The 15,033-nt window shown below is 44.9% G+C and overlaps 1 protein-coding gene across 2 annotated transcripts in view; it reads right to left on the minus strand.

Moving 5' to 3' along the window:
- Nucleotides 1-15,033, minus strand: part of Cers5 (ceramide synthase 5) — a 37,496-nt gene that overhangs the window by 13,230 nt on the left and 9,233 nt on the right. For both annotated transcript variants that reach the window (XM_021183337.2, XM_029470138.1), the window contains exon 2: nt 3,593-3,698. In XM_021183337.2, coding sequence (XP_021038996.1) covers nt 3,593-3,698 — 106 coding nt within the window. The remainder of the gene's footprint in view (nt 1-3,592; nt 3,699-15,033) is intronic.

Consider the following 15,033-nt stretch of genomic DNA (forward strand, 5'->3'; position numbering starts at 1 on the left):
TATATATATATATATATATATATATATATATATATATACACACACACACAAAAACAGCAAAAAAAAAAACCAAAATACAAAGGCCACTAGAACCACACTCACATTGATTAAAAGCTGAAGCAAGAAAAGGTGAAAAAAAAGACATCATGTGTGTTTAGGGCAGAGAAGTGGAGGCAGATGCCAAGAAGGAGTAAAATTTAAAGGTGTTACAGTTTAGAGTTTCTGGCAGAAAGGTAGGTACTCCAAGAGGCTAACCTTCTCTACAGAGCGAGGAGGCCACCTAGGTGTGAAGAGTCCCCCCTTCCTATCCTCACTGCCTTAGCTAGGGTTGTATTGCTACGAGGAGACACCATGACCACGGTAACTCTTATAAAGGACAACATTCAATTGGGGCTGGCTTACAGCTGCAGAAGTTCAGTCCATTATCATCATGGTGGGAAGCATGGTATCATGCAGGCAGCCATGGTGCTGGAGGAGCCGAGAGTTCTCCATCTTGATCCAAAGACAGCCAGAAGGGGACCACTGTGTCTCAGCCTGGGCTGAGCCTGAGCATATATTTTGCCTCAAAGCCCACCTACACAGTGACATGCTTCCTCTAACAAAATCACATGCCATACCTCCTCTAATTCGGCTATACTTTCTCCAATAAGGCCACACCTCCTGTTAGTATCACTCCCCATGGGCCAAGCATTCAAACACATAAATCTATGGGAGCCATAACTACTCAAACCACCACATCCCACTCCTTGGCCACATTGGCTTATAGCTGTAACATCATGCAAAATGCATTTAGTCCAACTCCAAAGTCCCCATAGTCTATCACAGTCTTAGCAATGCTTAAAAGTCCAAAGTTCAAGGTCTCTTTTGAGATTCATACAATCTCTTAACTGTAATCCCCTATTAAAAACAGATCATATACATTCAACATATCATGGCACAGGACAGACATTACTGTTCCAAAAGGTAGGGAAGAAAGCACAGTGAGGAAACACTGGACCAAAGCAAGACTGAAAATCAGCCTGGTAAACTCGAAAGCCTGCATCTTCATGTTTGATGCCCAACTCCTTTTAGCTTTGTTGACTGCACCACAATTCTTTCTCCTGGGCTGGTTACAGTTATTAGCAGCTTTCCTCCGCAGGTCTCCCATGGCTCTGGCATCTCTAACATCTTGGAGTCTCCAAGGCAACTTCAACTTTACAGCTTTTTGTTCCACTGTCTGGGATCCACACATGATCTGGGCTACTCTAAAGGGATTGAGTCACCTCTCCACCTCTGCCCTCTGTTGCACTCTAGGCTCTGGCTGGCCGTGTACCACTGATGCTGCTTGTTCTTGGTACTGGCATCTCCAATAGGCTGGGGTGTCTTCCACTGTAATTAGGCTGCACTCTCACCAGTCGCATCTCATAGGCTCTCTTCGTGGTGCCAAGCTTCAACTTCAGCTTCTACTGAAGGTTCCATCTTCACCTTTCCTGGCTTCTCACAGAGCCAAGCCTCAGCTGTTCTCCATGACCCCTCCATGCCTTCAAAACCAGTCCACTTGGGTGACTCTTACAGACTACCAATTCTGGCTGCCAGCAACAGGGCCTACCTCTGGAACAGAGCATTCTTTGTGCTCTCAGAAAGCACTTCCCAGAAGATTTCACTTCTGTGATGCTGATCTCCTCCTCTTCTTCTTCTTCTTCTTTTTTGTTTTGTTTTTTGAGACAGGGTTTCTCTGTGAATCCCTGGCTGTCCTGGAACTCACTCTGTAGACCAGGCTGGCCTCAAACTCAGAAATCCGCCTGCTGATCTCTTCTTAATCACTGCTAATTTCTTAGCTCCAGCTAACCAGTATCAATTGTCCCATTAGTCCCTTCTACTCTTGATTTCAAAGCCAGAGCCAAATGGCTGAAGCTGCTGAGTTCTGCTGCTTGCAGGAGCTGGAACATGGCCCCCTTGTTCTATTACATTATCATGAGCTTTCTGTTTTCCAACTCCTTCCCTGCCTAAGCTTGGCTCTCCTGGAGCTTGCTCTGTAGGTTGACTTTGAACAATGAGATCTGCACGCTTGTCTCCTGAGTGCTGGGATTAAAGGTGTATATCATCAGGCCTGGACCTAAGCTTTTCTTTACTTGGATCTTGCTCTGTCCCAGGCTGGCCTTGAGCTCAGCAATCTGCTTGCCTCTGTCTCCTGGGAGTAAAGGTATGTACCACCATGCTCAGACCTAACCTTTCCCTAATTCCTTACACACCATCTTTATAAATTCTGGATTGTAGTTCATTCCAGATATAGTTAAGCTGACAACTGAGAATAGGCATCACAGCCAATCCCTTGCCACTCTGATACACAATCATATCTCCTTATGTTCAAATGAAAACAATAACCAGGTCATAATAATGCCTAACACGATAGAACTGTCCCCTGTCCAACTGCAAATGCATAAATAAGCTTAGCTGGGTGGATTCTTGCCATGAGGTCACCACTCCCTTAATTCCATTTAATATTCTTAAACACAGGATTTAGCAACATTCTACTTCCTGCTGCCCCGTTAATCCTTGAACCATACCTTTTTTTTTTCTTTCCTAAGCTTGCTACACTTGATCAAAACACTCTTCATAAGAGAGCCCCACAGGACAGAGTCTATCTATGCTAGGCAGTTTTGAAATTTCTTTTGTCAATGCAATTAATCTAAATCTCTTCTCCTTAGCCTAGGAAGACTCTTCAGATGAGAACAGAAAGTAGCCACATTTACAAACATCACAAGAATGATCTCTAGGCAACATGCTGGAATTCTTCTTTCTCCTCTGAAACTTCTTGAGCCAACACCCCACCCCCCCACCTACCCCCCGTTCAGATCTCCCTCAGCACCACTGTCTTCCATGCTTTTACTAGGATGGCCCAGTAAACCCCACTTAAAGCATCCCACTGTTTTCCAAAGTGCCAAAATCCACATACCTCCAAACAAAAGCTTGAGCATTGATCAGGCATATCAGAGGAACACCCCAGTCCCTGGTACCAACTTCTGTCTTAGGGTTTTATTGCTGTGAACAGACNCCCACCCTGACCAAAGCAACTCTTTTTTTTTTTTTAAAGATTTATTTATTATATGTAAGTACACTGTAGCTGTCTTCAGACACTCCAGAAGAGGGCACCAGATCTCGTTACGGATGGTTGTGAGCCACCATGTGGTTGCTGGGATTTGAACTCTGGACCTTTGGAAGAGCAGTCGGGTGCTCTTACCCACTGAGCCATCTCACCAGCCCCCAAGGCAACTCTTATAAAGGACAACATTTAATTGGGGCTGGCTTACAGCTGCAGAAGTTCAGTCCATTATCATCACTGTGGGAAGCATGGTATCATGCAGGCAGCCATGGTGCTGGGCGCAGCCAGATATATATTGCCTCAAAACCTACCTACACAGTGACATGCTTCTTTTAAAAGGCCATGTGCCACACCTATTAGTGCTACTCTCCATTAGTCCATTAGCCAAGCATTCAAACACATGAGTCTATGGGGGCCATACCCATTCAAACCTCCACACTTACCTTTCTTACATACGCTGTCTCCCCACCTATGGAGCACCCTTCTTGTGGCCTTCGCCCGCTCACTTACCTTAGTAACAGATACGAACACCTTCTCAAGGGTGTCATTGGGTTCCACCTTATTGAGAGCACTGTCTTCAATGCCAACACGGAGTGCACAGGGCTTGGCAATAAATCTGTAACAGAGAAAATCCAAGGACAATTCTAAATATAGTTTGCTAAATATGAGGACGGGGTCCTGATTGGAATATTAATGGAGGGAAAATGGAAACCCAAGACTAGGAACCAGAAACCCGTTATTTGGTTTCATATTCGGCCTCTGCCTCACTTGAAAAGACCTGTGTGAAAAGATTAGATTTGGCTGGGCCGTGGTGGTGCACCTGGGAGGCAGAGTTAGGAGAATTGCTGTGAGTTTGAGGCCAGCCTGGTCTACAGTGATTTCCTGGATAGCTATGGCTACAAAAGACACCTGTCTCAAAAAACAAAACAAAACAAAAACAAACAAATGGATGGACTGGGCCTAGTGTGATGAGGCATGCCTTTAATTTCAGCACAGGCAGAGGGTGGCTGGATCTCTCTAAGTTCCAGGCCAGCCATGGTTACATAATAAGACAGTGTTTCCCAGACACAAATAACAATGATAATAAAGACAATGCATGTGAAATACTGTCACAGGTGAAGTGTTAATAATATCATTTTCCTCATATCAGAAGACCAAGCTGGGTATGGTGGCACATACATATGGTGTATGGGAGGCTTGGGAGCTGGGGCTGAGAACTGAGCATTTGAGGCCAGCCCTAGCACAAAGAGAAACTCCCATCTCAATTAGTTCCTGGGAAGTAAGGGTGGGCTATCTATCTATCTATCTATCTATACACACACACATATACATATATATTTTTTTTTAATTAAAGATTTGTGTGTGTGTGTTGCCTGCATGGTAGTGTATCATGTGCACACAGTGTCTAAAAAGGCTAGAAGATGGATTAACCCCATGGACCAGTATTAACAGCTAGTCCTGAGTTTCATGTAGGCCCTGGGAGTCAAACCTGGGTCTTCTGGAAGGGCAGTTAGTTCTCTTACCATGGAGCCAGCTCTTCAGTCCCCAGGTCATTTTGTTTTATTGCTAGGGATTGAATCATCCTCAAATGTTTTTCATGTAACATGTAGAGTCAGATGTTCTTTTATTTTTTAGACTTATGTAATTTTATGTGTCTGCGTGTTTTGCCTGCATGCATGCACGTGTACCATGTGTGTTGAAGAGACAGAACGGAGACTGCACTGTTTCTCCTCTTCTTTATGGTCTACATAGGATGCATGTGTGTAAGTGTGCACGTGTGCCAGGGCGCACTTGGAGGCTAGAGACACCATTATTTGAGACAGAGTCCCTTTGATTTTTGCTGCTCTGTGTGCACACAGCTGGCCTGCGAGCTACTCCATCTCACAGCAGGAACAAGTGGGGCTGCAGAAGAGCTTGCCCTAGTCAGCTTTATGTGGACTCCGGGGAGTCACCAGAAGCCTTTAAGACAGGACCTTTACCTACTGAGCTCGCTCCCTGGCTCAGAGCTAAGTCCCCAGTTCAGCATTTATTATCTCTGAGGACTAAGAATACGTAACTTCATTATTTTCTTCTAGAAAGAAGCAGCTATATCTTGTCTGAAGATGTTAGCGGACACTTACTTGAGAGTATTAGCTGCACCTGTACCCTGCATGTCTACATAGGAGCTAAGGACTCATTTCGAAGCTGCTGCTGCTGTGTTACTGTCTGCTAATGTTCTAACCTCCAGCTTATATTCAAAGTCCTTATAAATGCAACCACTAGACAACATTTTTATTTAATAAGGTTCTGTGAACCAGTAAGCAGCACTCCTCTATGGCCTCTGCATCACTTCCTACCTACGGGTTCCTGAGTTCCTGCCCTGACTTCCCTCAGTGCTAGGCTGAGAAGTGTAAGTGTAAGCTGAAATAAATCCATTCCTGTCCAAGTTGCTCTTGGTTCTAGTGTTTTATCACAGCGACAGAAACTCTAACAGTGATATTCATTGATTGCCAGGTAACGAGCCGGTCTAGAGAAACCTGTTCTTGCTCTACTGGATCTCAGTTTGGATCTGGTGTTGAAAAGCATTCAAAAGGGCAATCAAAGCAGTCATTTGGTTGTTTTTGAAGCCACATCATATCAGAGAGCAAAGGGTTCCCTATCTTTATCCTCTTAACCACATACTGTATGAAGATCCAAAAGAAGAAACTAGCCTTTGTGGCTCCTAATACGAGCCTCTTACCCAAGTCCCTTCCTCAACCCAGAGACACTTGAAGGTGAGTAAAGTTCAGACCTGGAGTTAGACAGATATTGTCAGTAGAGACCCTAAGGAAGTCAAATGCCCACAGAACCAGGGGACATCAATCAATGGCTATTTTATTATTTACTTATTTCAACTGATTTGTTATTTTTAATTATGTGCCCATGGAAGCCAGATGTATTAGATTCCCCTGGAACTGGAGTTGTCCAGTACAGATGCTAAGAACACAGCTGGCTCCTCTGGGAAAGCAGCAGTAAGTGTCCAGCCATCTCTCTATCTGAACAATGGTTTTATGGTTGTTGTTTCTGAGGCAGGGTCTCCGGTCTCCCTATGTGTCCTTGGCTGCCCTGAAATTATATACACCAGACTGGCCTCAAAACCACAGAGATCCATTTGCTTTTGTCTCTGAGTCCTTTACTCCCCCAAACCAGCTCAAAATGTTTAAAACATTTATTTTGTGTGTGTGTCTGTCTGTCTGTGTGCACGCGAGTGTGTGTTGGGAAGATATACTCCTGTGCTATGGCACATGTGTGAGGGAGAGTCAGATGATAACTTGTGGGAATAAGGGTTCATCAATCATCATGTAGGTCCTAAGGTTTGAATAGACGATGATAATCTAGGCAGCAAGTGCCCTTTCCCTCCAAGTCACTTCACAGGATTATCTTAAAGATGAGATGACAAGATGGATAGCTAGTCTGGTACCTGATAGTGAGCATTAACAGTAACCTTTAATGAACCCAGGATAGATAGAGTTCTATTGGTAAAATAGTGTGCCTACTAAGTGTAATACCTTAGGCTTGATCCTCAGAACTGCTTGTAATTCCAGCACATGGGAGGGGAATGCAGAAGGACCCGGGTTTCAAGGCTCACACAGTATGGCTGAGAGCTATATAGTAAGACGAGCTATACAGTAAGCTATACAGTAAGACTGAGAGCAGTCTGGGCTCGAGTGAGATCTGCTCTTAGTGGTAGCACATGCCTGTGATCGCATGCTGGCCCTGGGCTCCAGGCACAGCTGCTATCATTTTCACTAGAAACCCACGGTCTCAGTCTGGGTTTTCACTGACACACTCAGCAGGGCCAAGTAACAAGTCTGTGCTTTATTCACAGGGAAAGCTGCGATTCTTCTCATTGTTGTTATCTGGAATGGACTCACTGTCCTAGAGCTAACACAGGTCATTTCTCCTCCTCATTAGTTCAGAGTTCAGTGAAAAGCCATGAGGCCAGCCTAGTCTACAGAACACGTGCCAAAGCCAGCTAGGGCTTCATAGACCCTGTTTTTTGAGAAAGTGAGAAAAGGGGGTGGGGAGAGAGGGAGACAAACTTGTGGCTGGGGAGATAATGCATTCAGTAAAGTGTCTGCCTTGCACGTGTAAAGATCCTCTGATCTATATTAATGAAAAACAAAACCAACATCAGGCGTGGTTGGTGCACACCTGGAATCCCAGCACTGGGGAGGCAAAGGCAGTCAGCTCTCCAGGGCTTTCTAGCCAGCCAGCCTAGCCTACTGGTCAGTTTGCAAATCAGTGAGGTCCTGTATCAAAACCAAGAGCACTTGCTGTTTGCTCTTCCGAGGATCCAAGTTCGTTTCCTAGCACCGTACTGCGTGGCTTGCAGACACCTGGGACTCCAGCTCCAGGGGATCTGACGCACCCTTTCGGTCTCCATGGACACCCACACACACAGTACACTTTCATATACTTTTTGTTTGTTTTGTTTTTCCAGACTTGGTTTCTCTATTTCGCCCTGGCTTTCCCAAACTCACTCTGTAGACCAGGCTGGCCCCTAAATTCACAGAAATCCACCTGCCTCTACCTCCTGAATGCTGGGATTAAAGGTGCGCGCCACCACAGCCTGGTCGAAACAAGAACTTTTTAAAAAGTGATTTTATTTTATTAGTGTGTGGAAGTTTTCTCCTTTGACCTATGAGTCCCAGAGATCAAACTGGGACAGATAGTCAGACTTGGCGGCAAGTGCCTTCATCCAATGAGTCATCTTACTAATGCAGAATTTGTAACCTTCACAAGGTCTGTAAAGCCAAAACTGTCTTCATAATACTTCCATGACTTTGTAACAATCTTTTCTCCCATAGTATACAATGAAACTACACAGCTACATGGCATATCCTACTGTGATCAATGAATGCAGAGCTGATACGAGAACAGAACTGCCAGACAGCAAGCAGGCATACAAAGGCATCAAATTACTTTTCTTTCTTTATAGTTTGTTAAAATTATTTTTACAATATGTTAAATTACCATGTAGCAAGCTCATTATTATTTTAAATATTAAATGTATATTTAAATTTTTTAATTTCTATAGCAGTATACAATAGACCTTATTCACATGAATAAAATCTCATTTGAGATCCTTAATGATATTTTACTGTTGCTGAGACACGGTCTTGAGATACACACACACACACACACACACACACTCAGGCTGGCTGGTTTGGATCGATTTCCTCCCAAGTATTGAAATAGCGTGTTAGAGCAGTCAGTGGGTAGTCTATGAAAGCTGCTTCATCTGTGTGGCTATCAGGATGCTCTCAGGGGACAGTCAGTTCACCGTGTTTAAGACAGTTTCTTTTAGTCACTATTGTATAAGCCAGGCTAGATGGCCTACCAGCTTCCTGGGATTTTCTGGTCCTTTACCATGTGACACGCAGGGACGCTGGGTCTGGCTCTTATTTAGATTCTGAGGATCTAAACTCAGGTTCTTAGTCGTGCAGCAAGAACTTTACCTGCTGAGCCACCTCCTTAACCTGAAAAGCACTTGGGGGTTTGGCTAGGGGGGAATTGTGACGTGGTTGAGTCAGGATCTCGCTGTGTAGCCCTTGCTGGCAGCATAGAATCCACAGCAATGCTCTATCTGGTCTCTTGAGTACTAGGATTATAACTGTGAGCCACTGTGGGACCATAATAGCCCAGCGTTATAGAAGAAGTGTGGAGGAAGCTTCAACCCTGGATACCTTAAATGTGAGGACACAGGAATTGGCTACCTCCCTGCTCCCAACTTGGCACCTTAAAACTGGCTCCCCCACTATCAACCCTAGGTAAGAATTTATTCCCTGGCAGTTCTCAGGCTTCACTCCTCGTGTGATCTTTTATAAGGTCATCCAGTGTTGTTCTCCCCCTACCCCCCACTCTCCAGCCCCTGAGTATATATAAATAAAGCATCTTCCAACACCGCTGCCCTGGCTAACGGTATACGGCCACACGAACCTTGCCCCAGACACCCTGGCCACCTCCCCAGGGCATAAATGCCCTTCTCTCCCCATCCAATAAACGAGTCAGTTCTCCAAAGCTATTCCATGTGTTTATTGCCTACATACTCAGAACCGACTGAGACCCTGCACTGCACCCACTCAAGACCAGCTAAGCTTTCCTCCTTTCAGTCCAACTTGGTGTGCAATGAGGGAGAAGTGGACATGGGGCAGCAAGCCACCATGCCTGGCCTGAAAGCTATTCTCTGACTACTTCAAGATGTAAGTCTCGTGGATCAGCCTGAAGGTAAACATGTACCTGCACTGTGGGGTAACTTCATTCTGCCTTTTCTCTATTAACACCTGAGCAGGTGAGTCAGTACAACACCTACTGTGCTCTCAACACTAACACTTGTGTGATCGGTTCCACCCTCAGTGCTGGATGTGAGCTATTTAGGAACATTTAAAGTCCAGTCTGGGCTTCTTAATTGATGTTTTGTGGCAAGCAATACAAATAGGCTAGTTACACTGAGACACCTACCTTGGCTCTCAAGGATGCTCTATGGGGCTGGGCTTAGGATCACTAGGTTAGCTATGCTATCTCAACCAAAGTTAGCTATGCTATCTCAACGATAAGATAAGCATTTGTGAGTGATAAATCAGCTGATGTGTACTAATTGGCAGTTATACTTGGAAAAGGGGCTTGGGCACAGTATATGCGGCAGGGAGAAGGATGTCTATGAACATGAGTGAAAGAACGTGAGAGTTAAATCTGCAAGGGTAGATATGGTGATATATATAAATCAATAAAATAATGGGGTGTAGTGGTAACACACCTTTAATCCCAGCACTCAAGAAGCAGGTAGATCTGTGAGTTCAAGGCCACACTGGTCTACAAAGTAAGGCCAGCCAGAACTGCACAATGAAACCCTATCTCAAAACAAGAAGGGGAATGTACGCTGAGGAGCCATGGACAGTTAATGATGGCTAAAGGAGGGGGGCCGCTTTCTCTAGTGGTGTAGCTAACATAAGTTGTTCATGCTGACAGAGCAGTCCTAATTCAGTGGGTCACAAGATAACAAAGAGCAGAACAAAACCCAAGGGGGAGCAGTGGCTGAGGAGGGTGAGAGCAGATGAGAGGGATGAGAGCGGAATGGATTAAACCAGCTCACAAGCCCACAACCCTCCTTCCCTCTCAAATTGATGCCCCCACCCCTACTTAGCTTCTTTCCATATTTGCTTGTTTTTTGGCATTTCAAGACATGGTTCCGCCCACCTCTGCCTCCTGAGTGCCGGGATTAAAGGTGTGTGCCACCACTGCCTGGCCAAAAATAAGATAAATCTTAAAAAAAAAAAAAAAAAAAAAGTGTGCCTCCTGGCCAGCCAGGTGCTTGGGTGTAAACCTCCGTCTCTGGAGGAGCGCTCTTCCGCTAAGTCATCCCTGCAGCCCCACGCACCCCACCTGATCCTCTGTCTCAGTGCACGGGCTTCAAGGTGACGTACAGAGGATGGAGATAGACAACAGAAAGTCTGATCATCCTTCACATTCGAGAAGCAGCTTTCACTAGACTCTGCCTGTATTTCAGAACAAAATTGTGCTTTCAATTCCAGGGTTAAGAACCCTGCAGCACAGGCCTCAGGCAGTTCACTAACAGTCTATGCACCAGAAAGCCTTGAATTTTGGATCCTCCTGCCTCCACCTCCCTAGTGCAGTGATTACAGGAATGTTGGGCTTACCCACATTGACTACACCTTAACTGCTGCCTTGATGGCTGTCTCACTAAAGACTAAAGCCATGATTTTAGTGGTGGTGGGGTGGTGGTGGTTTTTTGTGTGTTTTTGTTTTTGATCAAACCTAAGCCTTTTTTGGATACTAGGCAAATACTCTAAAGCCAGATTATTTACATTTTTGTCCTTGGAATATATATCATAATTAACCTCTCTAATAAAGAGTTGCTAAAGAATGAATAATTTTTGGACAAGGCATGACAGCACAGGGTTGTAATCTTATCTCCTCGGAAACTGCCTCAGCTAGGGTTTTATTGCTGTGAAGAGACACTGTGACCATGGCAACTCTTATAAAGGAAATGTTTCATTGGGGCTGGCTTACAGTTCAGAGATTTGGTCTATTACTGCAGGAAGCACGGTAGCGTGTATACAGGCATATTGCTGGGGAAGGGGCTCAGAGTTCTCCATCTGCATCAGCAGGCAGCAGGAAGGAAGACTGAGCCACTAGCCTAGCTTGAGCTTCTGAGCCCTCAAAGCCTATCTATCCCCAACACCTACTCAACAAGGTCACAACTCCTAATAGTGCCACTCCCTACAGGCCTCTGCAGGCATTTTTATTCAAACCACTACAGAGACTTGGGGAGGATGGTCACAAGTTCAAGACTCACCTGAACTACAGAATGAGATCAAAGCCAACATGGGCAATTTAATAACCCCTGTCTCAAAATAAAAAGTAAAAAAAAAGGGGGGGAGCATAACTCAATGGTAGAAAGCATATCTAGAATATAGGAGGCCCTAGGTGCAACACCCAACACTGACAAACAAGGCAAACCAAGAGTCATGGCTTACTCCTCTAGTCCATGAAGTGAAATGGAAGCTAGCATGGACTATAACAGCAAGTTCTGGGCCAGCCTGATCTATGCAATGAGACCCTGTCTCAGGTGAATGGATGAATAAACGCCTTCATTAAAAAAAAGGAATCCCTGTTAGATGGTAAAGTTCCACCTGTAAAGACAAAGCAATTCCGGGGTCGACTTTGTGTATTATCAAGTGTAGGAGGTCACTGACTACTGAGGATCAGAAATGAACTTAACCAAAATTGTATTCTATGTGTGTGTGTGCTGTGCCTGCATGTGCAGCCTAGTACTTGAGGAAGTGACAAGTGTCCTTGGAAATGCAGTTAGGGATGGACGGCTCTGAGTCACCACGTGAATGTCGGGACTGAACCTCCCTAAGAACAAGTGCTCTGAGCTGCTGAGTGGCTCCCCAGCCCCAAGTTAACCAACTTTAACCTGTGATCAGAGATTACCCTAAGAAGACCTAAACCACCACAGCCATTGGATTTAGTGGGAGACACTCTGTGCCTGTGATGGAGACTTCTAAGACAGATGCCACCGACAAGCTAAAATCTACAAGAAATGTCCTTTTTAATTCCCCCACCCCTACCTCTGGTGTTTGTTTATTTCTGGACACAGACTCTATAGCCTAGGCTAGCCCTCAAATCTGTGATCTTGCTTTAGCCTTATGAGTGTTGGAATTATAGGCTTGTGTACACAAGCCCTCTTTACACAGCCCTGGCTGTCCTAGAACTCACTGTTGTCAGGCTGGCCTCATCTCTGCCTTTGAGTGCAGGGACTGAAGGTGTATGTCACTGCACCCACACTGTGAGAATCTAGGTAGTGAGGAGCACTCGCTGTTCTCAGAGAAGACCCATTTTCAGCCCCCAGGACCCTAATAGTAGCTCACACCTTCTGTTAACTTGGGAGATAGAGGCAGGTGGATCTCTTGAGTTCAAGGCCAACCTGAGAAACCCTGTCTCAAAAAACCAAACTAGGGCTAGTGAAATGGCTCAGCAGATAAGAGCACTGACTGCTCTTCTGAAGGTCCTGAGTTCAAATCATAGCAACCACATGGTGGCTCACAACCATCTGTAATAAGATCTGACGCCCTCTTCTGGTGTGTTTAAAGACAGCTACAGTGTACTTACATAGAATAATAAATAACTCAAAAAAAAAAAAAAAAAACCACCAACAACAAAAAAAAACAAACTAAACCAAACCAAACCAATAATATTGTCCACTAAGCTAGATGTAGTGGTGCCTGCCTTAAATCTCCCCATTCAGGAAAGAGGGGCAAGATGATATCTGTGAGTTCAAGGCCAACCTAATCTACAGGCAGGGCTACATAGAGAGACTGTTTCACAATGGACGAAGCTGCTCTGTACCTCCACATGTACTTTAGCATGCGTGCACCTGCACAGGAGCTTACAGGGCACGCTGCAAACACGATGAACAAATGCACTGACAGTAAGCGTAAGGACCACAGAAGCAATGCCTTATTTGTTGCTGCTTATCTTTAATTATGCACACAGACACCTAAGTACAGTTGCTCACGGAGGCCAGGGCATTAGGTCCCCCGGTGCTGGAGTTACAAGTGACTGTGAGCCACCTAGTATGAGTGCTAGGACCCCAACTTGGGTCCACTGAGCCATTTCTCCAGTCCCTAGAAGCCACATTTTTTTTTTTGTTGTTTTGTTTTTTTGGGACAGGGTTCCTCTATATAGCCCTGGCTGTCCTGNACTCACTCTGTAGACCAGGCTGGCCTCGAACTCAGAAATCCACCTGCCTCTGCCTCCCAAGTGCTGGGATTAAAGGCGTGCGCCACCACTGCCCAGTAGAAGCCACATTTTTAAGAACTCAAAATAGAGCTGTGTGTAGTCTATACAGAAGCTCGAGAGTGCACTTCCAGCATTGAGGAGAGCGAGGCAGTAAAATTATGAGTTTGAGGCTAAGGTAAGTCCTGTCTCAAACTACCTACAGCTGCAACTACTACCACCACAAACAGATAGACCCAAGCAAAGTCGTTTTTTACATTATTCATTTATTTTTCTACCAGCAGGGTTTTGCTGCATAACCCTGGCTGTCTTGGAACTCAATTCGCAATGATCTGCTTCCACTGCCTCCCAAGTGCTAGGATAAAGGGGTGCGCCACCACTGCCAAGCTGATTTTTACTTTATTGATTTTACTTGACAATCTAAAATGCTAAACCTGGTTTTTTAGTGCATACCTGTAATCCTAGAACCCTAGGAGTGAGAGCAGGAGGATTAGGAGCCCAAGGCCATCTTTAGCTACATAAGGGGATCTGAGGTCAGCATAGGCTATAGGAGATCCTGTCTCAAACAAAACAAGACAAAGTTGTATAAGGTACTGGCATGTCACTGGATGGTGGTGGCACACGCCTTTAATCCCAGCACTCAGGAGGCAGAGGCAGGTGGATTTCTGAGTTCAAGGTCAGCCTGGTCTACAGAGTGAGTTCCAGGACAGCCAGAGCTACACAGAGAAATCCTGTCTCGAACCCCCCCCACACACACACAAACAAGGCACTGGCATGTCAGTATGTAAATGATGCAGAAAGTGTAGACTAGGCCTGTAGCTCAGCCGTGCTACAGTCAAGTGCTCACCAGGGGAGCCCTTGGCTTTATAAACCAGGCAAGCTGAGGCCAGCCCAGGATACAAGAGACCCTGCCTCAAAGTAAAAACTGAGATTTTTTTAAAGCTAGGGTGTACTGTTTATTTACTTTACATCTCAACTCTGAGTCTTCACATTTGAAATCCTAAGAGACAGGGGCTAGAGAGATGGCTCAGCGGGTAAGAGCACTGACTGCTCTTCCGAAGGTCCTGAGTTCAAATCTCAGCAATCACATGATGGCTCACAACCATCTGTAATGAGATCTGACTCCCTCTTCTGGAGTGTCAGAAGACAGCTACAGTGTACTTACATAGAATAAATAAATAAATCTTAAAAAACAACCAAAAACAAAACCCTCAAAAAACAAAAACAACTCCCCCCCAAAATCTAATAAAGATAAATCTAATGGAAAAGTTGCATGGACAATTATCACAGTGGGCACATCTGTCATTCCAGCCCTGGGGTGAGAGGAAATCCTAAGAGACATGGAATAGGTAGTGACTCCTATACTAGACAATATAATTCTAATGATTCTACCTAGGAACTGAGTTCATCTCAGTTAGTTTCGCTAATGATAAAATTGGAATAGATTCAAGTACAAATGGTCAAAAGTGTGTAGTATATTCTTTAGAAGTAAGATTTTATTAGCCTGAAATATCTCTGGAGAAGAATTCAAAATAGGCAGATCTCCCCTTCCCACTCTATAAGGAAGGTACATTTCTGTTCTTTCATTAGCCTCTTCTTCACCCATTTACAAGACTCTACCATTACTTTGAATCAGGAGGTGGTGCCAGCAAAAAATACGTAACAAG

This window comes from Mus caroli, chromosome 15, assembly GCF_900094665.2.
Source record: "Mus caroli chromosome 15, CAROLI_EIJ_v1.1, whole genome shotgun sequence".
NCBI lineage: Eukaryota > Metazoa > Chordata > Mammalia > Rodentia > Muridae > Mus > Mus caroli.